At 46.0% G+C, this 23,581-nt stretch overlaps 1 protein-coding gene across 1 annotated transcript in view; it reads right to left on the bottom strand.

Moving 5' to 3' along the window:
* Positions 1-23,581, bottom strand: part of igsf3 (immunoglobulin superfamily, member 3) — an 85,927-nt gene that overhangs the window by 6,529 nt on the left and 55,817 nt on the right. Inside the window, exons 4-6 of the mRNA XM_036545593.1 lie at positions 21,157-21,543; positions 18,547-18,951; positions 14,413-14,835 (exon numbers count right to left, since the gene is read on the bottom strand). Coding sequence (XP_036401486.1) covers positions 14,413-14,835; positions 18,547-18,951; positions 21,157-21,543 — 1,215 coding nt within the window. The remainder of the gene's footprint in view (positions 1-14,412; positions 14,836-18,546; positions 18,952-21,156; positions 21,544-23,581) is intronic.

Genomic DNA, 23,581 nt, shown 5'->3' with positions numbered 1-23,581 from the left:
AGAGAGACAAACCTTCTTTGTTCCTTTTTTCCTTCTTGAGTATGGAACATACTGATAAATTTTTAAGGTTGTTTTGTGTTAGGTGTTCATGATCTAAAGAACAACAGTGGATGACTTGTTATGCTTACCAGTTCTCTGAAAAAGAGGAAATAAGAGAGGGAGAAAAAGAGGAATTAAGAGAGGGAGGAAGTAAGACAGTAAAAGAGGGAAGGACAGGGACAGAGAGAGATACAGAGACGGGCGTAGGTCATGGCTGCCAATGGAAAAAAGGCTACATGACCACACACAAACACACATCTATTGTCACATTAGTAAGGACTGATTCAGATACTTAGACCCGGGTGGGAATGCTTCCGACCAACCAACCAACCAACCAATCATTCAGTCAACACATATTTATGTTATGTAACGTTTTTACAGTCCCAGTCCAAAATGGCACTGGAGAGAGCAGGTTTCATGAGGGAACTGAAGATTAAATAAATAAATAAATAAATAAATAACCCCCCAGAAACCCCAGGCCAGCAGTTGAAAAGCTGGAATATTATTGGAGGAACACTCCTACTCAAATCTCCAAGAGCTAAGAATTCGTGAGCATCAGGGAAAACTAAGTTTTTATCGTGGTTAAACAGCTCTATGCTGCAAATCCAATGTTCCAGTAACTGTGATGTTGGGCCCAATAATCCCTACAGGACTCTGGCTTTAGTTCCAGTGATTGGTCCTGGACCTAAGCAGGAAGAGGGGGTGGTGCTATTTGGCTCCTTATTTAAATCCAGGCTACTGGCAACCACAAGGCTTTCAAAACACATGGCTGGCGACTTAAAGCTACGGTCAAAAACCCACCTATGGATCAGGCCTGAGAAATGCGCCAATATTGCACAGGGCCAGGAAACCAGGAACTAAGTAAACATTTCTCACAATCCCTAAAATGTGTGTTACTCACATGGAAATATGGAGGACAAATTGGTTGTCACTTATTTTCAACAGCAAAAAGAATTGCGCACCTATATTCTATGAGAAGTATATGTGTCTCGTCAATGTGTTTCAGTCAATGTTGTGGGAGGTTATGCATGAGTTAGGTTTTGAAACGGTATTAGGCATGCCAAAGGACCCAGAGCCATGGCCAGCAGTTTACACACAGCTGCAGCCCTGTCTGATGACGGATGAAGTGTACTAAATGACGGATGCCAAAGTGAATGTGATGAGAAGGTGTTATGTGAGAAATATGCACATAGCGGCCATTTTTGGTGAGGCCTTAGGTTGAGGGCAAGGGAAAGTAAGTTCATCTGTGGACTATGAGCAATAAGTGTTGCAAATTAAAGGAAATCAGGCGGTATTCAAAAGAGTTGCCACGAAGACAAAGACAAAAACACAGGAAAGCATGATTACAGAAAGAAAGACCTTTTGTCTTGAAAGCCTAAGAATAATCTCAATACAAAAAAATGAAGCACTGTGATTTTCTAATTATTCAGAAGCTGACATAAAAAAGAGCAATCCAGTCAGAAACAAAACCCAGAGAACTGTAGCCCATCTGTCTGTGCAATTTCATCCTTTGCGGACAGACTGGTAAATGTCCTCTCACAGACTGTATGTGTAATGTGCCACAGCCAATAAAGCGAGGAATTCTTTGGCTCAGCTCCTGGGCTGCATCCATTTCCAGCCTGTCTTTTACAGCACAATAGAGTGGTGAGCGAGCCCTGAAGTGAGCCATCATCTCCTCTCTGCATTCTCGAAGTCCTCCCCGCAGCCCTGACAATCACCGCGGGAAGAATCGCTTCGGAACGGACCGGAACCGCCAGCGGATCAGATTGGCAAGCCGAAAAGCAGCTTTCGGTTTCTTTTCAAGTGCTGGGGCCGGGCTGAGGAAATTTTGAGTCTCGGTGAAGTTGAGCTGGTTGAGTCCTGCTTGCCAATTCTGGAAATGACAGATGCCGAACTAAAAATTCATTACCATGACAGCATAAGTTAAGCCAGTGGTTCTTGAACCATTTCAGATAGCAGACCCCTTTGTCAGTGGGTTATTTTTCCATATCCCTCCTCCCACCAACCCAGCAATATATATAAAACAACCAAATAAAACAAAGCAGCAGTATATGCAATTGTAATACTTCTTGCCTTCAATATACTAAACATTCAATATACTAAAAACATATTGGGTTGAATGAGGCTACCAAGAAGACTACATTTGACATTGCCTAAGCTGACTTCTTTCTGAAATGCGGGAGGAAATGGTTTAGTAATGTTGTCCTTCATTGACTACACTTGATACGTGATGTGACAAAATCTTTTAAAACGGCTTGCATATACTTCATTTTTAATGCAACCACTTAAAATTATATTTGAGTAGGTTGTGATACATATGTGTAAAACTTGTGGTAGGTAGATTGAGGTGATTGTGGTTGGTGATTGAGTTCATGTGTGATGCAAGTATATATGCCTGATGTTACTTCTCCTCTCTGTGCCAAAAGGAGGGAATTAAAAAACATTATTCTCCTCAAAAGGGACCCCGATCTCCGATTCCCTCCTGGGGAAACATACGTAATGTTTAATTTTGCTTTACATTTTTGGTGCATTATGTTTATTTATTTTTTATTATATTTTATCTGATAACTAATGAGCTTGTGGAACCCCTGGAAGGTTTCACAGACCCTGAGATTAAGAACCGCTGCGCACTGAGGAGACATGGCGCGTTTTAGCTTTATTAAAAAAAATGAAAGAATCAATGGTTTTTTTATTAAACGGTCTTTCATATTTCATCCACCATTTTATCACAACATAAATGTGTTAAATATGGCGGCTTCTAGATGGATCTCAGCATAAAACACATGAAACATTTCAACTAATCTAATTAAAACAAGTGGAGTACATGTACTGGGAATGTGGTGTGCACATGTACAAACCTACTCCATGATACATCTGTGCCAAGGCCATGCATTATGTATGCACGTAGAGACTTTCCTTTAGCGGGTAGGAATTGAATTCTAAAGCTGTTGTCTTCCTTAAACCTCGTGGGAAGCAAGCAGATGTAAAACAGCGAACACATGAATGGAGACGCCTGACGTCTCTATTCCTCGTTAAAGCGAGGTGGGTGTCTCGTCAGATTCGGCTCTTCCCCGCAATCCTGATGAGCTCCCCCCGGTGAGGCGAAAAAATGAAAGCGACAGCGGCAGCGTGTCACCGGAGACCCTTCCCGTCCTCGCGGCAGCGCGGCATGCTGGGTAATCTCAGCCGCAGCAGAGACGCACGCGTGCAGAAAAAGAGCGCCTACATGCTGTTGGGTATTTTAGGTTTCTCTAAGCGGAGTGACAGGGAGAGAGAGAGAGAGAGAGAGCCAGAGAGGGGGAGAGAGAGAGAGAGAGAGAGCGAGGGAGATGGAGAAAGGGAGAGGGAGAGAGGGAGAGGGAGATGGAGATGGAGAGAGAGAGAGAGGGAGAGGGAGAGGGAGAGGGAGATAGAGGGAGTGTGAGGGGGGAGAGAGGGAGCGAGAGAGGGGGAGAGAGATGGAGAGAAAGAGTGTGTTTTTGTGTCTGAAAAAATGTGTGTGTGAGTGTGTGTGTGTAGTTAGCGTCTCAGAGATTGTGTTTTCTCTCCTGCTGTGTGTGTCCAATCTGTTTTCAGCCCTGAGTTAATTGCTGCGCACATTGCGGTCCTGCGATAACGGTCGTTTGTTTGCTTCTTTTATTAATGCATTAACGCCGAGCGCTGCGCAGATAATGGATTTTTTTAAAAAAAGGGGAAAAAAGTGTGACACTATTCCTATGCATTCTGTTCCGTCACACTCATGCGCCGATAGCAATCCTTTACTGTTCACTCAAGCACTTGAGGACACACTTTCCTGTGAACGACCTCCGCTTCTGCTTTGATCGCTGGTATTTTACACACCTGACAGAAAGCTGGCCGATGTTTCTGTTAACAGAGGTAACTGCAAGCAGCTTCTCTCCTCTCCTCTCACTCTCTCACAGTCTGTTCAGTCTCGAGCTGTTTATATCACAGGTTTCTATTTTTACATCTAACCTGGGCGCCGCAGCAAATGGCAGCCCGAGCTCATCAAATTAAACACTGAATTAAAGAGGGACGGTGACAATCATGTGATGGGAACAGCTGGTATAGAAGGGCTGCTACAGGAACAAGCAAACTCAGCTCAGAGACCCTTCAAAATGGCACGATCCACATGCTGCATCCTGCGGGAACCGCTGATTGCAGCCCGACTCTGCGACTGTTGGGCTCACAGCTTCTGACAGAACCTTCCCTGGACGGATACGTCCTGAAGCGCACGGCCATGTTGGGAGTGTTTCTGTGGATCACGGCTTGCCTCACACGTGTAACTGTATTTCAGGACAGCGTGCGCGGTGCTGTAGTATCGGTGCTAATGACCCTCGTTCATCTGTGATTCTCCTGTGCCTCGTTCCCAGCCTCGGCCAGCGGTGTAATTAAGACCGGTAAAGATGTGTATCTGTTCCCAGTTCTGTGCTCTCGAATTGACAATCATCCACACAACCCTAAACAATGGGAGAGGGACAGAAATTTGATGGGAGGGAGATCAGGGTGAGTCAAGGTTCAGAGGGAGGGGGGGGAACGTATACTGCCCAAGCAAACATGTAACATTCTTGCAACATTTCTGTGACGTTCTGTGGAATGCGCTGGGAGGTTGCAGTAGCACTGTGAGAGCACTGTGTGTGTGTGTGTGTGTCTGTGTGTGTGTGTGTGTGTAGTAGCTGTGTAATAAGGCCTGGGTTGAGACGAAGTTTAACAATATGCTGACAGACTGGAGAGCTTCTCTCAGTGGCGGTGAGCTGAACTAACCTTGATTTCATTATAAAAGCTAGTTAATCACTGGTTTTTGCACCACTTCTTCAGAAATGACACATTTCACCTTCCCAAGTGACAGCCGTGATGACGCGATCTGTAATATGCTGGAACGAATATATCACCACCTCCCATCAAAAGCAGCAGCTGCATTAGACTACACTTCTGCTGCTCGGGATAAGGGGGCGTCTATTGAGCAAATAAACGCCAGACGGAGCCGTGTAGCACCGCGCGTATCCAGCGCAGCCTGTAGCCAAATCAATGAGCTCGACGGCAGCGATACGGAAGCTCTCTCCGGGGGGTCCCGCGAGTGAAGGCATTCGCAGCCTGTTTAAACACTCCCCCGCTGGCGTGGCTTCCGGCTGCACCCGCTGGCAGGGCCCGGCAGACGCCTCTCCAGAGAGGTATCTTACACCCTGAGAGATGGGCAGATCTGCTAATAGGTGTGAACAGTCTGGGGGTGGGGGTGGGGGTGGAGAGAATCCCACATCGCCATCGATCCACAGTGCAGCTGCCCGAGCAACAGCGGGCCGCCTTGCCCACAGGCCCCTCCCTGCACCTCTCACCATCTCCCTCCCTCTCAATCTCTATCCACCTGCCTTTCCCAGAATCCCCATCTCCTTTGTCTGTTTCTCCCTGTCTTGGGTTCTCTCTCCTTTGCAATGGCTTACTCTCTCTCTGCCTCTGAGCACAACACAGACGGGAGAGACCGTTTTATTTTAAAGCAGGGATGGCTGGTTTTACATGTTCATGCTGTGAAGTGCTTTGGCAACACTGCATAACTCCTGTCATGCTAATGGGAAGGCATGAATTCTTGATTCCTTGTGAGAGAGAGAGAGAGAGAGGAAGAGAGAGAGTGTGTGTGGGTGATTGAGAGGCAGAGGGGATTGTGGGAGCTCCGTGAAGTGTCACTCTGATGAAGACGGACAGCACACACCCGATCTGTGAAAACTGCAAACTACCCATCACCGCGGCAACACTATCAATTACAGTACGGGTGGAAGTGATCAGGGCTGTAGGCCTGGGGGAGGGACACTGCTGAGATTCATCCCTAGTATAAGTATATTTAGATCAGGTGATGGTTTACTGCTTCTGAACCATATGGTGTTAATGAGCTACTGTCTCACTGCATTACAGAAATGGAGGGGATGAGAAGGCCACTGGTATTTTGCAAATAAACAAATTGATTTTCTTCTTAATTAGGTATTTGTTTTTTTCTGTCGCTTCTCAAGGACTGTGCCAAATTTAGCTCTGTCTAAAAGGCAACAGACCACAAGACAAGCAGATTCTCTGAAAAAAAAATGTGTCACTCAACAAAATGCTGTATTTGAATGGGTTTTTCACATTAGAGGGGGCCTTTCAATCCCTTTTTATTAAAATAGCAGGAATAAAAGCACATCAAACTGGGGAAAATCCTTTCTTCTTTACTCAGTGCACCAAACAGCCACCTCCCTCTACAAAACACCCTTATGATACTGTCTGTAATATTATGCACCTATATGTGTCATAGATGCTATATGCAAGAGCCATTTCCTTGCTCGCTGTGCCCTATTCTGGATTTGTAATGACGTTTTTATTGAAAATGTGTCTGGAGTGGCTTTGGGGGTGAACTTACTGCTCGCAGGCCCCTGTTCTCCTGCCTTTAATTGGTCTGTGCTCTGATCCTCACTGGCCCTCACCGCTTCTCATGGTAGCAGTTTTCTGCAGCTGGTGCAGAGAGGAAACAGCCCAAAGTGTGTGTGTGTGTGTGTGTGTGTAGTAAGGGAGCATCACTGTTTAACAGCTGCCCTCTCCCTTCTCACAACCAGTGGACAAGTGGACACTGTATTAATCTGTGTCACTGGTGATGAACTTATTTACCACCAGCTTCTACACTGCACACCGAAGCTGCGGGTTTTCAATTCTTGCAATTTTACGGTTCTTGCTTTTTGTCCAGACCTGAGGTCCTAGCTCCGATCAGAGGAACACTACATGAAGCAGGTAAGGCACAATACCTTTGAATCTACAGAGAAACATCACTGCAGGTACTTTACAGGCCCTTTAAATAGGACAAAACATTGCATACACTTCTCTCTTTGTTTCAGCAGATACGCTAATGAGGAGATGCGCAATTCTCACTCCAACAGATTACATTTCCGAAACCTCCATTAATGTTGGGGCACTGGCGGGCCCATTAAAGCCAGATCCAGCGCTTATTACTGTGGATATTAGATTGAGTTTCAGAGAGCTGGGGCGGGGTGGGAGGGGGGGTGGAGGGGGGGACCTCCGGAGAGATCTGGAGAATTGTACATGTGTTTGCGCTTATTGAATTTCTGCGGGGAAAAAAAAAACAACAATCAAGCAAAATCTCTTATTGAATTGCTGAGAGGAAAAAACAACAACAGTCAAACAACATCAAATATCTACAACTGCGGCGGCTCATTTTGCTTAGGCAGCTAATATATGCGTGTTCTGCAACAAGATAATTACAGAGCGACAAAAGACAGCTGGGAGCCAAAATGTCACCTCTCTAACGCTCCTGCAAAGTGTCTGTGACTTTCAAAAAACAACAAAACTTCAAACAAATAAACAGATTAGAACAACAGTATAAGTGTTTTTGGTATTTTCAGAGGTGCAGAAACCTCTGGAAGAACTGCTGGATTGCAGAAACAATTTGTGCACCAGATTCCTCTGACGTGGGAGAGAGGTCGGTCTGGGAGGCTGGCTGTCTTTCTGACTGCAGCTCTGAAAGCCCAATGTGAGCCCTCTACAGCTCTCTTTTAAACTCACCATCTCACATGCAATCCATGTTTCAGTAGGCCCGCATTCTAACCCATCCCACTTTTAAACACAGCAGCATATCTGCTGATTATGCTTCTGTCCTTAAACATTTTTTATTGAGGTCCTTTTTGTTGAGGTCCATGCTAATTCTTGTATGGGCTCCCTTTGAAACCATGCTTATGCTGTGCAGCGTTTCTAAACACCCTTCTTAAATCCCTGCCTGCTTCAAAAAAATATACACTGTTCACTATGAACCCCGCCCACTTTTATATGCTGTACAGTGTTTTGATAGGCTGCTCCTCAAACCCTGCCCACCATTACACTACACAGTATGTCTATAGGCTCCTCTTCAATACTCCCCACAGCCTGGTGGAATTATATCAGTACTCCTAATCTAGTATCTTGTGAGGAGGAGCTCTTGCTTTACAATAGGACCTTTCGTGTGCGCAGCTAGTGAGAGACAGGGGACCGGGAGACCTTCTTTTGCCCAGAAACTCATAGCTATGAAGAGACGGTCTGTGGTACAGTGTCTAGTGAAAAAGATATTTTTTTATGTTTGACTGTGTGATTGACAGCAAATTATTCATTCACTCCAGAGCTGTATACAGCATGACAGCTCTCCTTCTAGGACATACTGTAAATGAAAAAAATTCCATGTCACGGCTGTTATGCCATGTCGAGGCATGTCAGCCCAGCTGAACACCGCAGCCTGATGTGGCTCAAGGCGTGAACGCATGGTGGATTGTGGTACACACTAATGATGGAGAGCCTCTGGACCTAAACACGATTGGGGGGGGGGGTTATGTAGCATGTGGCATGTCCCAGCGCGTCTCTGAGTGGCGCACCTTTAAAGATTAGCCCTTTTCCAGTCTTGCCAGGAGTTTCCTTCAGGGCCTCACAAAAAAAAAAAAACTAGAAAATAACGACAAAAAACATTGAGGTTCTGTGGATGTGGAATTAACTCCCAATCCCAGCACACCCGCATGGTCTCACACAAGAGGACCATGAGCAGGAAAAGCGGGCTTGGATTCACGCAGAGTGTGAAATGCAGACTGAAAAGGGGAATATTCTGCGGCTGGAGAAATTAATTTGGGATCCTTTTTAAGGCGCCACTGGGATAAATGCCCCTGGCACCTCATTTCTAAGGCTCAGGGAAACAACTGCATTCTGTGAGCTGCTCTGAATGACCTACAATCCCCCATAATTCCCTCTGATGGCACACAGACACAGAAAGGAGAGGGGAAGAGGCAGCCTGCAGGAGGAGAAACAGAGCCAGCCAAATTGAGGAAGGGGAGACTCCTCTTTAGGTGGGCAGCACTGGGAGGAGGGTGAAATCGTTTTGGATGGATGTGAAGGAAGTGCTGAAAGTGTGTGAGTAATGGTGAAGGCGTCAGGGCTCGTGTGCACGTGTGTGTGTGTGTGCGTGCGTGTCCAATTGACCCCCCCCCCCCCCCCCCCCCCATCACCAGCAGCGTCAGATGATCCATTAGCCTGCCCTTGAGTGACAGCTCCATCTGGGGTGCTGAGATCTGTTAAATGATGATAGGTGGGGGTGGGCACAATCAACTACACGGGAAGGAACGGGTGGGTGTCTCTCTCTCCCCCTTCCCTCTCTCTCTCTCTCTCTCTCTCTCTCTCTCTCTCTCTCTCTCTCTTTCTTACTATCCCTCCCTCTTCCTGCCACTCTCTCGTTCTCTCTGATATTGAGGGGAAAAAGCAAGGCGAGAAATCATTTGTGATTAATCTGTGCAAAGCGTCACCTTGGTCCACAGCCAGGGTGCCAGGGTGTTTGCAGTATGACAGCTTCAGCTGCAGATTTATAAACACGTTGACCAACTGCTGAGCAAAAGTTGAACAAAAAAAAAAGAAAAGAAAAATGGAGAACAGGAATGAGAGGGCGAGAAAGAAACAAAGGCAAAGAGAATAGGAGATCAACAGAGAGAGAGAGATTGAGTGGGAGACAGAGAAGGAAAGACAGAAACAGTTCTCAAGTCAATTTGTCTGACGGTAGCCATTCAGCCTAATGGCTTTCAAAAGTCCCAGATAACAAAGATACTCAAAATGGATCTGCTGATCAATGCCAGCAATCTTGTGAATGCTGAACAATCATTCTGCCTCGGATGAAACAACACTTCATCTCAGAATGTGCTCCTACTGTATATACACCTACAGTAAGTGAACAGCAATTTCTCTCACTTCGTCACACACACACACACACACACACACACACACACACACACCCACACTTACATGTACACTTACATATACACATAAACACAAAGATGCACCACACTCATTGCTCGTGGGAATTAGTGGGGTCTCAGAGTGGAGCTGCCTCCGCGTTTTGGAACACAGGGACAGCCTGCTGTGTTAGGTGCAGATGCTCCATTTTCTGCCATCCTGAGGAGCGAGGCACAAGGCCAGACCCCAGCCAACAAGACTTGGCCCTTCTGCTGTTGCTCAGGGAAACAGTCTCCCGCAATCACATGGAGTCCTGAGGCACTCCCAAAATGGGGGTGAAGGGCAGTCCCAGGCCTCACTGGGCCTCCACCCCAGTCCTTATTAAATATGTGCAGAAACACCAAGCCCAAGGCTCAGGCAGACGTCCTGTGGGACATCCATCAGCCAGAGCAAGTGGGAGATCAATGTTATTATGGAAGTGGGGAAAAATCTCTAATGTTTTAAATCTCTCTCTGCTTCAGTCATTAGCGTCTCCAGCGTGTTCTTCTGCACTCATTCAGGGATAACCTGTGGCTTCCCTTTCCTTTCACTGTTTCTCCTGAAACTAACACCACACTCCCACCACTACGCACACATACACACACACGCACGCCCGTACACGCACGCACGCCCGCACACGCACGTGCGCATGCACACACAGGCTCTGATGGAGCCGAAGCCCTTGAGTAATGAACCATTTATTAATATAGCAGCCCAGAAACATTATGATTTCTAAATCAATTAGTTACCTCTATTTTTGCTTCAGTTTATTTGATGGGAATTTACTCATGATGTGAATTCTGAATATCAGACAGCAACTTTTAGCTGGTAAATTTAACTTCTGGCCCAGAGAGGGAAAAAAAAACAAATATTCCCACACCAGGTTCTGACTTCTCTGTCCTGTCTAAACATAAAGCATTTTCCTTTAACAAATGTTATTTATGAGAAAAAGATGTAAATGAGCAAAAAAGGAGGGAAAAGACTCAATGACACACAATTCAGACGCAGTACAGATGGTGTAAACACAGACTGAGACCCTGTCTGGGCTGAAACCCTGTAAAAACACTGCAATAGGGGACAACTTTGTAATGTAAACATTATGAAAAAAAGCAAAAATAATAAGGCAACTGATTAAATTGCCTTGGAGGCTGCTTTTGTACTAACAGATTGTGCTGTACAGCTAGGTAAACTCATTCTCTCTATGCCTGACTGAAGTGCTAGCATGGCTCCATTACGGCAAATGGTACACAGGACGAGTGTCTCAGACAGAGATAACGGAAACCTGAGGGAAGGACATTATGTCTATGTTCACTCTTCTTTCATGTTTGTCTTTTTTTCTTTTTGAGCAGTAACTGAGCTGGATCCTAAGGTCTTCAAACTGAATGGTAATTGATTTGTGTGGACCCTGAGGCATTAGAACTCGGGGATAATTGCTTTAGCTGGATCCTAATGTCTTACAACAGGGCAGCCACTGGTTTAGCTGGATCCTAAGGTCTACAACTGAGTAATACTCAATTTGTCTGGATCCTAAGGTCTTACAACTAGGGGGTAACCGGTTTACCTGGATCCTAAGGTCTCACAACTGGGGGGTAACTGGTTTACCTGGATTCTAAGGTCTTACAACTGAGCAATAATCAATTTGTCTGGATCATAAGGTCTTCAAAATGAGTGGTAACTGGGCTGGACCCTGAGTACTTGAAAGTAAAATGGTGCAGGTTTTGCTGATGCCATCCCGCCTACAGACTGCAGTCTAAATGAGTGGAGTGGAGGTGTGAAACCCCAGCGTGTGGTGGGGGTGGGCAGACATCAGACCCTGCTCTTCCACCTGCCGCCGCCCTCGAGGCGCACATTAGAGAAACTAAACGAGCAGCGTGACTGGCTGGTTTCCGAATCGATTCTGAAGGGATGTCTAAATCTCTCTTACCCTTGCAGTGCTAAAGCTGGGGAAAAAAAACAGCTGGTGTCTGACAGCACTGCACCTCTAAGCAAGGGAGTGAGTGTGCTTGTGTGTGTGTGTGTGTGTGTGTGTGTGTGTGTGTGTGTGTGTGTGTGTGTGTGTGTGTGTGTGTGTGTGTGTGTGTGTGTGTAGTGCTGACAGCGAGCTGCAGGAACGGCTTTAATCATGTTAGAAAAAGGTCTTTGTCACCTCCTAGCAAGAAACAAAGAGGACAAAAACTGGAGGAAGATTAAACACCCGTATGGTTTATCATCAGTATACAGTCATAGCAGGCATGGATTATCATACAGGCAGTTTGTGTCTGTGCAGGACATCAGAGAACTGGAGACCAGCCATAAATGACACCGTTCTGAAGGAGACTTTTTCCCTCTTCCTGTCTTCATTATAAAGGCACTCTACTCTATCCTAATTCCGTCACTGGGAATGTGCTCTGATCGTGCCCCCAGGGACAGCTGAAAGACTGTCCCTCCCCGATTCATTCAAATCATACGGTGACTTATGCACAGCCCAATTAATGCTGTTTTAAAACTGTTACAACCGTTATAACCATGCCATGACTGTTACAATGATGTTACAACTGTTACACTGATGTTGCTCATGTGTTTTCAGGCTCTTTGGTCTAAGGGGAGTCATGTATTTATCAGCACCTGCTTGCAGAGAGCAGCAGGTGGCCTGGGGCTGTCCAATAAGACCCGCCTCTCCACACCATTGTGTTACGCTGCCAGTTAAACAAATTCTGCCAGTTATACAAATTTAGTAAATTTGTATAACTGGCAGTAGTTCTTTAATATTTTTTAAAATAAGGCAAGTGGAATACAGGTGTAGCAGATGCATGTAATATTAAACAATATTTTGTAATAAACAGTAATTCAAGTGGGGTCACTGAGCATGATCCTCTCTGCTCTGTATTACGGTCAGAAATGGTGAAATTAGAGCTGCATTACCCACAGCACGGCCTGCCTTGCACAGATGTACCAGGGATCAGAAACTCAACATGGGGTTAGAACAGGAAAACAAACTAATCCACCAAAACTAACCACACAGCAGTCTAAACCCAGGATTAAAGTGCATGCGCAAGCATCCAGCTGGATTTAGCAACAGTTAAACTGAGGTCTCCAACCAACTCCAAGATCCAAGCATATCGGCACACTGCAGGGCAGAGAACCAGAGGGGTACAGCTTTTAATTCCAGGTTGGGACGTGCTGTTATTCCATTAAGCCAGGAACCTGAAGTGCTTGAGTGCGGTACAAAGCTACACAAAGTTTCTCTGAATAAGGGCGCTGGCTGAACTACAGTGAACAAACTGAGGAAAAACAAAACGGGCACCCAAAGCTAATACATCCTCACAACATTACTGCAATGTTCCAGCAACACTTTGGTTCAGACTAAAGAGAGAGAGCCTCCTGTCTCTGTTTTTCTTCCAAATATATACAGTAAAGCACAGCACCACAGCCTGTCTAAATAACATGCAGTGCCAGTAACATCTGTGAAGAGCAAATTAAATACTGCCTGTCTTTCTTTCTCCCCCCCTGTAAATTATATTCAATTTAAATGACCCTTTTTGGCAGTACAGTAAATAAAACTGGGTTGCCAAAGCTTTTTAACACAGCTTTGACGACACAGCAGAAATGGTGAAAGACATCTTGTTCAATTAGTATACAATCACAATTTAATTATACCTTACAATTATCCTCTAAAATATGCTTGTCTCTGTCTTTGCCAGCTTCTCTTGCACTCTCTGTATCTCTGTCATCTGCAGCATTCTCGGCGTGCCCACACAGGTCAGGAGAGGAGCTGCTGGTTCTCTGTTTTTGGGGAGGGGGAAGCTCACAGCCTCAGGGGAGGGGTGTTTGTCTGTAGTGATAGAGTCAGAGCAGGGAGCTCTGCCTTGGTAAATATGTGTGTGTAGGGGTGTGTTTGCGTATGTAGTCGGTATGTTGCATGTGTGTGGTTGTGTGTGTGTGTGGGTGTGCATGCGGCTTTGCATGTTTGTGCTTGTGTGTAAGCATACAGTATGTGTGTTTGCATGTGTGTGTTGGAGCTCTTATTAGTAGAGGGAGGGGGGTTAATGGCTCAGTGTCCATTTTGAGGCTCTACCCAGCCCAAAACTCCAGCGCAGTCCAGAGTAACTCACTCCATAGGATCACAAACACATGTATGCACATACACACACTCACACCCATGCACCCACACACACACACACGCACATGCACACGCACACACATGCACGCACACGCACACAGCCTCTCATGCGGCACGTAGAAATAAATTGCTCATAGAATAAAGTTAACAGCAGGATCTGAAAAGTTTGAACAGTGTAAGAAGAAAGAATCCTTTATACAAAAGTATCAGGAAGCACTCAGAGGAGTACTTTCCTCAGCTCTCACTGAGATGGGAGCTTCTGAAGTCAGCCCTACTTAACCCAGAGTACTGAACCAACCATTCTTTACCGTAAGTATTGAACTCCCCTTCTACTTAACCCTGAGTATACGACCTCTTAGCTACTAGACAGAAAGATGCTTTCCTCCATAACTATGACAATCAAGTCCTTGAACATTATGTTTGCTCCATGTAAAAAAGAAAACGTTAATTATGCTGCAGTCATCCTTCTCCGTAAAGCATAAGCACTCCTCCTCTCTCTCTCTCAGCTTCCTGGCGCGTAGTGGACTCACCCGGCTTCAGCACGTTGATGCCCAGCAGGTTGGAGGTGCGGTTGGCGACCTTGCTCCAGGTGTTGTCGTAGTTCCTCCGCCACAGCTGGGTGGAGCACTGGTAGGTGCCGCCCTCCCGCCGCCCGGCACGGCTCACGCTCAGCCGGAAGTTGCTGTTGGTGGAGGACCTGTCGACGGAGGCGCGCACGGATGCGGCCAGCGGCTGGTCGCCCCACCGCAGCGTCCCCTCCCGCGTCAGGGTCACCAGGTCGCGGAACTCGCCCCCGCCCTCGCCGCCGGCGCCCTCGGTGGGCTGGAAGCGCCAGGTGACCGCCGCGGGCACGCGCGGGTTGTGGCGCGGCTTCACGATGCACTGCAGGTCGAAGGAGTCCCCGTAGGTGACGCTGGGGGTCCGCGATGAGGCTGACACGAAGAAGGAAGATTCTGGGAGGGACAGGGTTGGGAGGGGGTACAACAAACAACACATGTTTTAATTCTTAATCATCTGAAATGGAAAAGATCCTTTCCAAAGCCAATCTTTTGGACAGACTTTTCACTTCATGGTGTTACCGAATCACTCCTCTTTGATGTTCTACAGAAAACACTGCTAATATTACATGCAACAACCTCTGCATGAGTCAGGAGTCATGGAGTCTTGATGCAGCAGAATGGTTCACTTCATCTGACAGTACTAAACGTCTCCTTCGACCAAAAGGTTTAACAAACATTAGGGATTCAGCCAAACTGTAATATGCTTCTTCCTTCAATTTGACAAATTTATGCTTTCCACTTCCTTCTTATTCCTTTAAAAATACTATGACTTTCGTGGTGAAATATTCTTTGTAATAAGCAAAACACTTGAACATTTACTAAAATATGCTGCTTAAAGTAAAAGGCAAAGCAAACTGCAGATAGATCAAGCACGATCTCCCCGTGAAGCATACCCTCCAAAATTCTCTGTTCATACATTATCAGATTAACTTTAACTTCACAGGGCCTTCATAAAGCATACACAACATCTCAAAAGGTGTTACCAAATTATAAAGACATCATAATCAACAAGCAAATGTGCTTGGTGATAGCTGGCACAAAGATACACTGCATATTATGTAAATGAATGAAACCATGGGATACATCACAGGATGTCAGTCATCATTGTGCACATTAGCTTAAAACTGCTTTAAGTAGTAATGATCAGACTACTAGATGAGTTGTCATGCTGTTACGTAAATTTCATGAGGGATTTCTGCAGTTTCTCTTACTATAAAAAATATGCCTGAAAACTGACTGGAGAGATGCAGCAGCCAGTCCTTTTGTGTAGCAATCTGTGTTCATGCTGTGCACCTGTGGGGTTCCATGAGTCGGTAGTCACGAGCTGGTTACTGATGCATGAGTGTTTGTAAGCTTTGGAAAACCAGTCAGTGCTTAAATATAGTACGTTTTTGTGTCTCTGTAAAGAGAGTTGGGTTGAGCTCGGCACTAATGCTGTTCAGCTCATATTAAGAGCAGACAACAACAAGACATTCATCCGTTTTGAATCAGAAAACACTACTTTTGATGAAAAAAAATCAGAAAGTCATTAAAGCATTAAGAAAGCATCTAGTGGACTACATCTTTCCAGTCATTCCAGTCTAGTACATGGGGTAGGAGGGTACTGTACTGGTTCAGTAACTGGGCTTGTAACCACAAGGCTGCAGGGTCAAATCTTGGCTTAGACACTACTGTCTTCCCTTGAGCAAGCTTAAACCTAAAACTGAATCTTGACATTGCTTAAGACAATTACCAGGCTGTAATGGACAGTGTGTAAAAAAACACCCCTGATAATTTAACTTCTTAGCAGACACACTTAGGTAATGTAATGGACACAACATAAAAACCTCCCTTTCACTGAAGGGGAAGTGGTATCTGTACTGGCCTACTGCCCAATTGTTGTATTAAGTTTCCAAGTGTTCTCTGGTCCTTCTCAACTTGCTGCTTGTTGGTGATAAGCAGCCATATTAAAATATAGTGTAGGTGTGGCCCAATGTGAATTTATCTCACGGTGCACATGGTCTACGTCGTGTGACAGACAGCATAGGGATTAAAAGGATGAGGATGACTGCTTTCTCCTGCCTTCTTCACTATCTTGTGATATGCAGAGAAAAAGACCTGTGATGTTGTATTTCAATGTACTTACAGCCCGGTTTGGACAAGGTGACCTGAAGCATGTCGAATCAATCTATCCAAGTTAAAAAAAAATGTAAGCAGATTACAGTAACACATTCTGTTTACTGCCCAGATGGAATGGGCTAATCCCTTCCAAAGGTAGACCGCTTCTTTTTAATTGATATCAGATTTGAGTGCACACCACAAATTCTGCCAAATAAAAAAAGAGAGACAGACAGAGAGAGGGAGAGAGGGGGAGAGAGGGAGAGAGAGGTAATTCTTAGCAGTTAGTAAGTGGCTTCCTGCTGTGCTGTCTCTTGCCATAAACAGAAATTCCACTGTATTTTCTTCAAGTAGATCACAGTCCTCATATTTCTGCTGTAATATATACTGACAAGTATTTGACCATTTAGACCTGCCTAGCACTGAATGGAGGATAAGCAAAAATCAAGGTATCAGGGTAATACTGGGGGGAAAAACCATTAGGATAGTCTCTCAGATATATGACTTGACTTTTCAAATATCACAGTTTTTGGAATATGGAGTTTAAAGCCTGTGGCAGCCATTATGAACCAGGGGACTGACAGGTGTGTTTTGCCCAGTGTGATTTTAACCTGAAGGAGCCAAGACTTTGGGGTCTCGCTGCGGCTTGAGAGGGTGGACGGATTTATCTGACCTCCGGCCTGTGGCTGAACATTTCTCTCATCCCTCCCCCATTCAGCTGTGCCAGAATCAGGGCTGAACTGCCCATTTCAGATATACCAGTAAGACACGCTGGGGGTTTGGTCCTGCAACATGGGCAGGCCTTCCACATCTGACTCACAGCTTGACCTCTGATCTGATCTTCCCTCCTGGCAAAATGTGAGCGCAGTGGGCATGTGAGCCTTGAACATTTTGTTCCATTGTCAAGGAAATGCAGACCTCCTGGGCTTCGAAAAGCGCACTGAAAATACAGCTCACCAGGAACACAACACCTTCCACTTCCCTGCCGCGCGGCTCAGGCGCAGGGCACGCCCATTTGGCCCCCTTTTTATCCTGAGAGCCCTGCGTTGTGGCAGCGCCTCATGCAGCTCTATCTATAGCTTCTACAAGCCGAACGTGGAATAACAGATCCTCCCACTGGCAGCCATGGAAAACACACTGGTACCAGGGAAACCATGTAGAGGAGACACAGGCCAGTGCCGTTATCCACAAGCTACCCCCTGCCCCCCACCCCCCCCCCCCCCCCCCCGGGAGACCCTCGGAACCGCTTCCTGCACAGGAAAGACGTGACGAGTTAATCAGCACGTTTCTCCTCTGTGACACCGGAGCGACCCGGCTGCAGGCTCTCAGCCACAGGATCTCACGCGCTGCCGATGCGAAGGAAATGGGGAGGAGAGACCTGGGAAAATAACGCGGCTCTATTTATACACACGACTCTGCCAGCTTGCTCACTCTGTCTTTATAACATTCAGCTGTGGGAATAGGAAGGAGGCCACACACACACACACGCGCACACACACGCACACACACACACACACGCGTTTTCATATTTCATGTAATTTATGCACAAGGCACTGTCGTTCACAGTTGAAGCGTATGTGCCAGCGCGCTGTGCAAATTTCTTAGACTCGGGAAAAGATTTCCTCTCTGGGTAAATCTCAGATTCTGATGAAGGAGAGCCTGCAACAGACTCTTCTGACAACCACTTTTTTCCTCCTCTACGGGAAGCAAAGCTAAAAATGATCCTGTATCCCACTGTGCCAGCTTACACAGCCACACTCAGAGCGAGATGAAGGACTGTCACTGTGGGTATTTACGACCATAAACGGTCAGCACGGTCTACCCTGCTCTATACAGTATGTGTTTTTACGACCACAGATGGTCCAGTTGTCCCATGAGTGTACATTTTAGGTGAGTAAGGCCTTATTTACTTACTCAAGGCCTTATTTTACATATTTTAAAAAAATACATGGAAAAATAAAAAACGAAAAATTTCTACTGAATCCAATCCACTGAAGCCCAGCTTACCGACAGTTTTGACAGTCACGGACTTGACCGCGGACTTCTCTCCAATTTTCTCCCAGGAGCGGTCGGGCGCCTGGACCCACTCCGTGGCGGTGCAGGTGTACTGGCCGTCGTCCGCGGGCAGAGCGTGGAGCAGAGTCAGGGTGAACGTGTCCGGCCTGACCCGCTCCACGCGGACCTCGCCATAGCTGCTGCGCTCTCGGTACGACGGGCCAGCCCTCACCGTCCCCTCCCGGTCAACAGCAGCCAGGTCCTGCGGCGCCCCGCCCTGCCTGTCCGCCCACTGCCAGGACACAGAGAGGCCGCCGGCCTTGTCCGTGGTTGCCCGCACGGAGCAGGTCAGCTGGATGGAGTCGCCTTCCAGAACCTCCGAGGAGTTGCTGGACAACGAGACAGTGATGTTGCTTTCTGAGGAGGGAGGGGAAGAGAGAGAAAGGGAGGGGGGGTTAATGGACTTATGTCCTGCACTAATGATTTAAGTGCAATATTTTCCATCATCAGACGGTTAGGAATCAGCAAATACAGTTAAAGGCCTCACTGTAGATTTCAGAGGTCAATACAGCAAATAGCAGATGCAGAAAGGAAATGGAAAATGAATTAAAACGAACACCAGAAGGTTGTAGGTTTAATTATCAGGTGATGCACTTCCATTTGTGTTCTAGGGCATGACCCTTACACAAACCACAAATATGCAGCTCTGTAAATGGACAACGTATGGCGTGTTCACTTAGTAAGCTACCCTGGATGCAGACAGACATCTTCCAATATCTGTTTATTATCTATTAAGGAGCAGGTTCATAAACCACCGCAAATGTTTATCAAGTTGAGTTTAGTTGTGCAAAAGTTACTTGTGTAGTTTTTACTTGACAATATATGTAAATGGAAATATACTGTAAGCAAGGCGGAGGAGTAGGACCCATTGTCTTCTGGGAGATGCAGCTGAGGTAGGAGGAATACAATTCCTCTGAGAGACCAATGTGATTTTTTTTGGGGGGGGAGGGGGAGGCTGGGTGTTGAGATAAAAGAACGTGTTTCAAGGACAACAGTTAAAGAGAGACTTGGTAATGCTGGGATCAAAGGATTTACAGACATCCCAAATGTTTTTAACTATTTTTAAATTATTTTATTATTCTTGCCGGTGCCAGTTTTGATGTGCATTTGGCATCACCGCCTCTCTGAAAACTCCGGGTCTGTCTCATCCTCTTGTTAAATCTCGGTACAACAGATCGTATTATTTTTGCAGAATAAATGATCCCGCTTTCAACAGAGAGAAAGCTGGTGTTCTGCACCTCTTCAGTAACGGGAAGCCTTTGTTTTCATTCCAATGCAGAAGCCTGCTTTCTCTTCTCTGTGCTGACTAAAACAAACTTTGCTGTGACGGTAGCTCCTGATGGGACACAAGTCCTCTAACTCTGATTTTCTCTGAAATTCACACCCTTTCTATAGCATCCATTTATCCTACAGGTAAACACAACTGCATGGTTGTCTGTCCATGTCTCTCTGTGCGAGAATATAACTACGTATGTGAATGTGTGTGTAAGAGTGTGTGTGTGTGTGTGTGTGTGTGTGTGTGTGTGTGTGTGTGTGTGTGTGTGTGTGTGGGGCGAGGGTGCCTTGGCTCCTTTTAATATCACCTCTTACCCCACGAGTACACAAAAGCACTTTCTTCCCTAAAAAACTAAAGAAACAAACACAGAAAGGACACAGCAGCCCGCTGCCAACATTAATCAGAGCAAATTCCCAGAGACAGACAGAAACCTCAGCCTAGAGATACCGCGGCCTTGGACTGCAGGAAAACAAAAAAACCCAGGCAATTGTTTTTGACTGGGGCTGACAGCAGAATGTCGTGTCATGTTCTGCGGCTCTGCTTATGGGAAAGGCAATGGAAAAGCAATCGGGGAGCAGCAGGTCAGCCAGAATCTCCTGCCTGGTTTCAGCACTACATTTGAAAAGGTACAGCGTAGAGCAAGCCAGGCTGGGTCCAGCTCTGCAGTGGGAAAGCGGTACTTGGGAGCCCAATTTTGGCCGGCCGCCTGCAATCAACTAATGACCGTTAATTCCAAACACTTACAAAACTGAGCTGTAGACTGACATGGAGAATCCTTTTCTGTGTAAAACAATACTAAGTAGGGACATTATGTTTCGCCATTCATTCTCGATCATTCCTTTTTACATGCCATTTCCACATGTGGGAATGTTTCCCTTCAATGGCTGCATTAGACACAATGGAGGCAGTTCTGCTCAGAGACGGAAAGCAGATGTATGAAAGGGAGAGAACAATGCTGCTAAATCTTGCTCACTCTGGACAGGATCATATGCTACACCACATTATGTGCTAATCCAGGGAATAATGTTTAACACATCATAGGTTTACACTGCTAAGATTCGCGATGGCAATGTGTAGCGAATGGGGCGTGAACTCGCAACCGTCTGGTAGAAAGTTCAACGAGTAAGTACACCTCCATTCTGCCTCCCAGCCAGTCAAGAGAAGGCTATGCAGGGAACAGGAAGGTGGTGGTCAAGAAGAAGGCCGTTGTGCCGTCCTACACTCTGACGGCCAATAGAAAGCCGTGTTATTCCCTTGGGGGACCAATAGGAAGCCATGTTACTCACTCAGGGGTTGGACGGTGATCTGGACGTTGCGCGACCTCTTGGTCCTGTCGACGAAGTCGCCCGTGGGCGTCTTCTCCCTCTCGGTGACCCGGCAGATATATTTCCCAGCGTCCTCCGCTCGCAGCCGCTGCAGCTTCAGCAGGTGGACGGATGGGCTCTCCTTGCGCACCGTCATCTGGCCCGTGGCCTCACGCTCCACGTAGTCACCACTCAGAACCGGCACGGCACTGGGCCCCACCACGGCCACAGGCGAGCTGCTGAACACCCACGACACCGAGAAGTAGCGATCGCCGATGTTCTGGGCGTCGATGGAGCAGCGCAGCTCCAGGGGTTCTCCCGCCATGTAGGCCCGGCGCTCCGTGTTCACCTGGATACTGAAGTCCCTGTCTGAGAGTGGACAACCACACACACACGCACACACACACAAAAAAAAATATGAATTTTGAAAGAGCATTATTCATCTACATAATAAGGTCCCTTGTCTAGTGGGGGTGGGGTGTGAAAGATATATCACATTAATTGTCTGTCATTCCACTGAACCTCATGGCACTGTAACTAGGTGAACATGGACCCTTCTGCAAATATGAAAATACAACAATGACTGGGCATTACACAAAGACATTTATGCTAACAGGTTCTCCAAACCAAGACAAACTATACAGTACATGCATATCTAGCAGTTCCTTTGAAACACGGAGCAAGAAAAAAAAAATCACAAAATAAACATATTCAAACATTCTGCCTTCACAAACACTTTGGCCAAGAATCTAAATGGAATATACTTTTTCCATACCTGTCCTTGAAGTCAACAGTTAATTTCAGTTATATTTTAATTCTTTGATACTTGCACAACATTATGAATTTTGCAGTTCTTGAAATGTGTTTTATATGAAAAAGAATAAATGTAACAAAGTAAAGAGCGCAATGATAATCACAGTAAAGAAAAAACCAACCTTTCACCGTGAGAACGATGAAAGCGTTTGTGTCTCTCATTTTCCCCTCTCCTCCCAAAACACACCACATCAAAAGGACACCTAATGCCTCTCAACCAAAATTCATTTTGGAGAGGTTTGGAGACAAAGACTCCCTCGTAACGAGGCTACGTTGCCTTTTGATCATTTCGGAGGGTCTTGCCTTTTTCTTTTTTTTTTTTTTAACCACGCTCCCCATCTATGTTCCCAGATACCTGCTGTAATGACCCAGTTCATCTCCATACAACTCGCACCCTCACACTCTCTGTACCACAGACGCATTATTTTTTTACCTTCTTTTTTTTTTTTTTGAAGTAATACCTCCAGGCCACAATTACAGGGACTTAAAAAAGGGACTTCCCAGAGAATGCATTAATCTATAAAACCCAGGCTTCTTATTGCGTTCGCAGAACAATTTACAGAGCAGAGCAATTTACATTTTATGCTCCCATGGCCATGCTCATATACAGTAGCGTACTGTAACCGCAGAAAAAACAGTGCATCAATATTAGAACATATAATATCATCAATATTAATGGCAGGTAGTGTTTCCACTGTGTCTACTGTGAAAGTGAAATGTGGAAACAGACTCTTAACTCCTGGATGGGTCAGGGAGACCCAGGTTTTCACTGATCCAGGTCACCTCTGTGTGTGTGTATGTTTGCATTTCAGCTGATGGAGCCCCACCCACTTCTCATGCACTGCTGATCCCAGAACAGCTTTACAGATGAACCTTTCCTACACCTCCGAAATCAACTTGCATATTGTATTTGTTTGTAAATGATTGAGAAATTGCTTGTCAAATTGGGTGACTGCTTGCTTGCTTATGATGTGAGAAATTACAATGTTTATGCTTTTGTTGTACCCATTGGAGAGAGTGCAGCAAAAAACAGCAGTAAATGGTGATTATGTGCAGATCTGCCGAATGGTTCAGGAGGCAATATCATTAAGCATTGATGATGTGTAAACAAATCCGTGCTACCTATTTCTAAGCAAGCTTTGAAGAAGACTTTCTGGCATTGGTATTTTACACAGGATAAACATGCCAGCTTATGCTTGATTTGCCCAGGCTCCGAGCCAAGCAACTATCATATCATAACTTGGGTTTGCCTACACACTGTGGGTTTGTTTACTATTGAAATGCCTCCAGCTAGCATTAGGTATAACTGAGCTGAGGTGGAGCGATAGTTCTGGTTCCTGTGGTGTGAACCTATAGAGACTGGAAGAAACAGCAGCCTATGGAAGAGCCTTGCCTGGATTCTGCCTCTGTCTGTGCTGAGTGCAGTAAAACGCTATCAATACTGAGGAGGGAGGGGTGGGGGGTCCCAAGGAGAGGACCATTACCATAGAACCAGTGAACCAGTGCAGCACAATGTTATTATTCCAGCTGCCCCCACACCACCCCCAGATACACCAGAAAATCTCCTGCCTTTCTCTTGTTTGGCGAATTTAAC

This window comes from Megalops cyprinoides, chromosome 14 (assembly GCF_013368585.1).
Source record: "Megalops cyprinoides isolate fMegCyp1 chromosome 14, fMegCyp1.pri, whole genome shotgun sequence".
NCBI classification, from domain to species: Eukaryota; Metazoa; Chordata; class Actinopteri; order Elopiformes; family Megalopidae; genus Megalops; species Megalops cyprinoides.
Note: the sequence above shows the minus strand (reverse complement) of the source record. Positions and strands in the feature narration are given on the sequence as shown.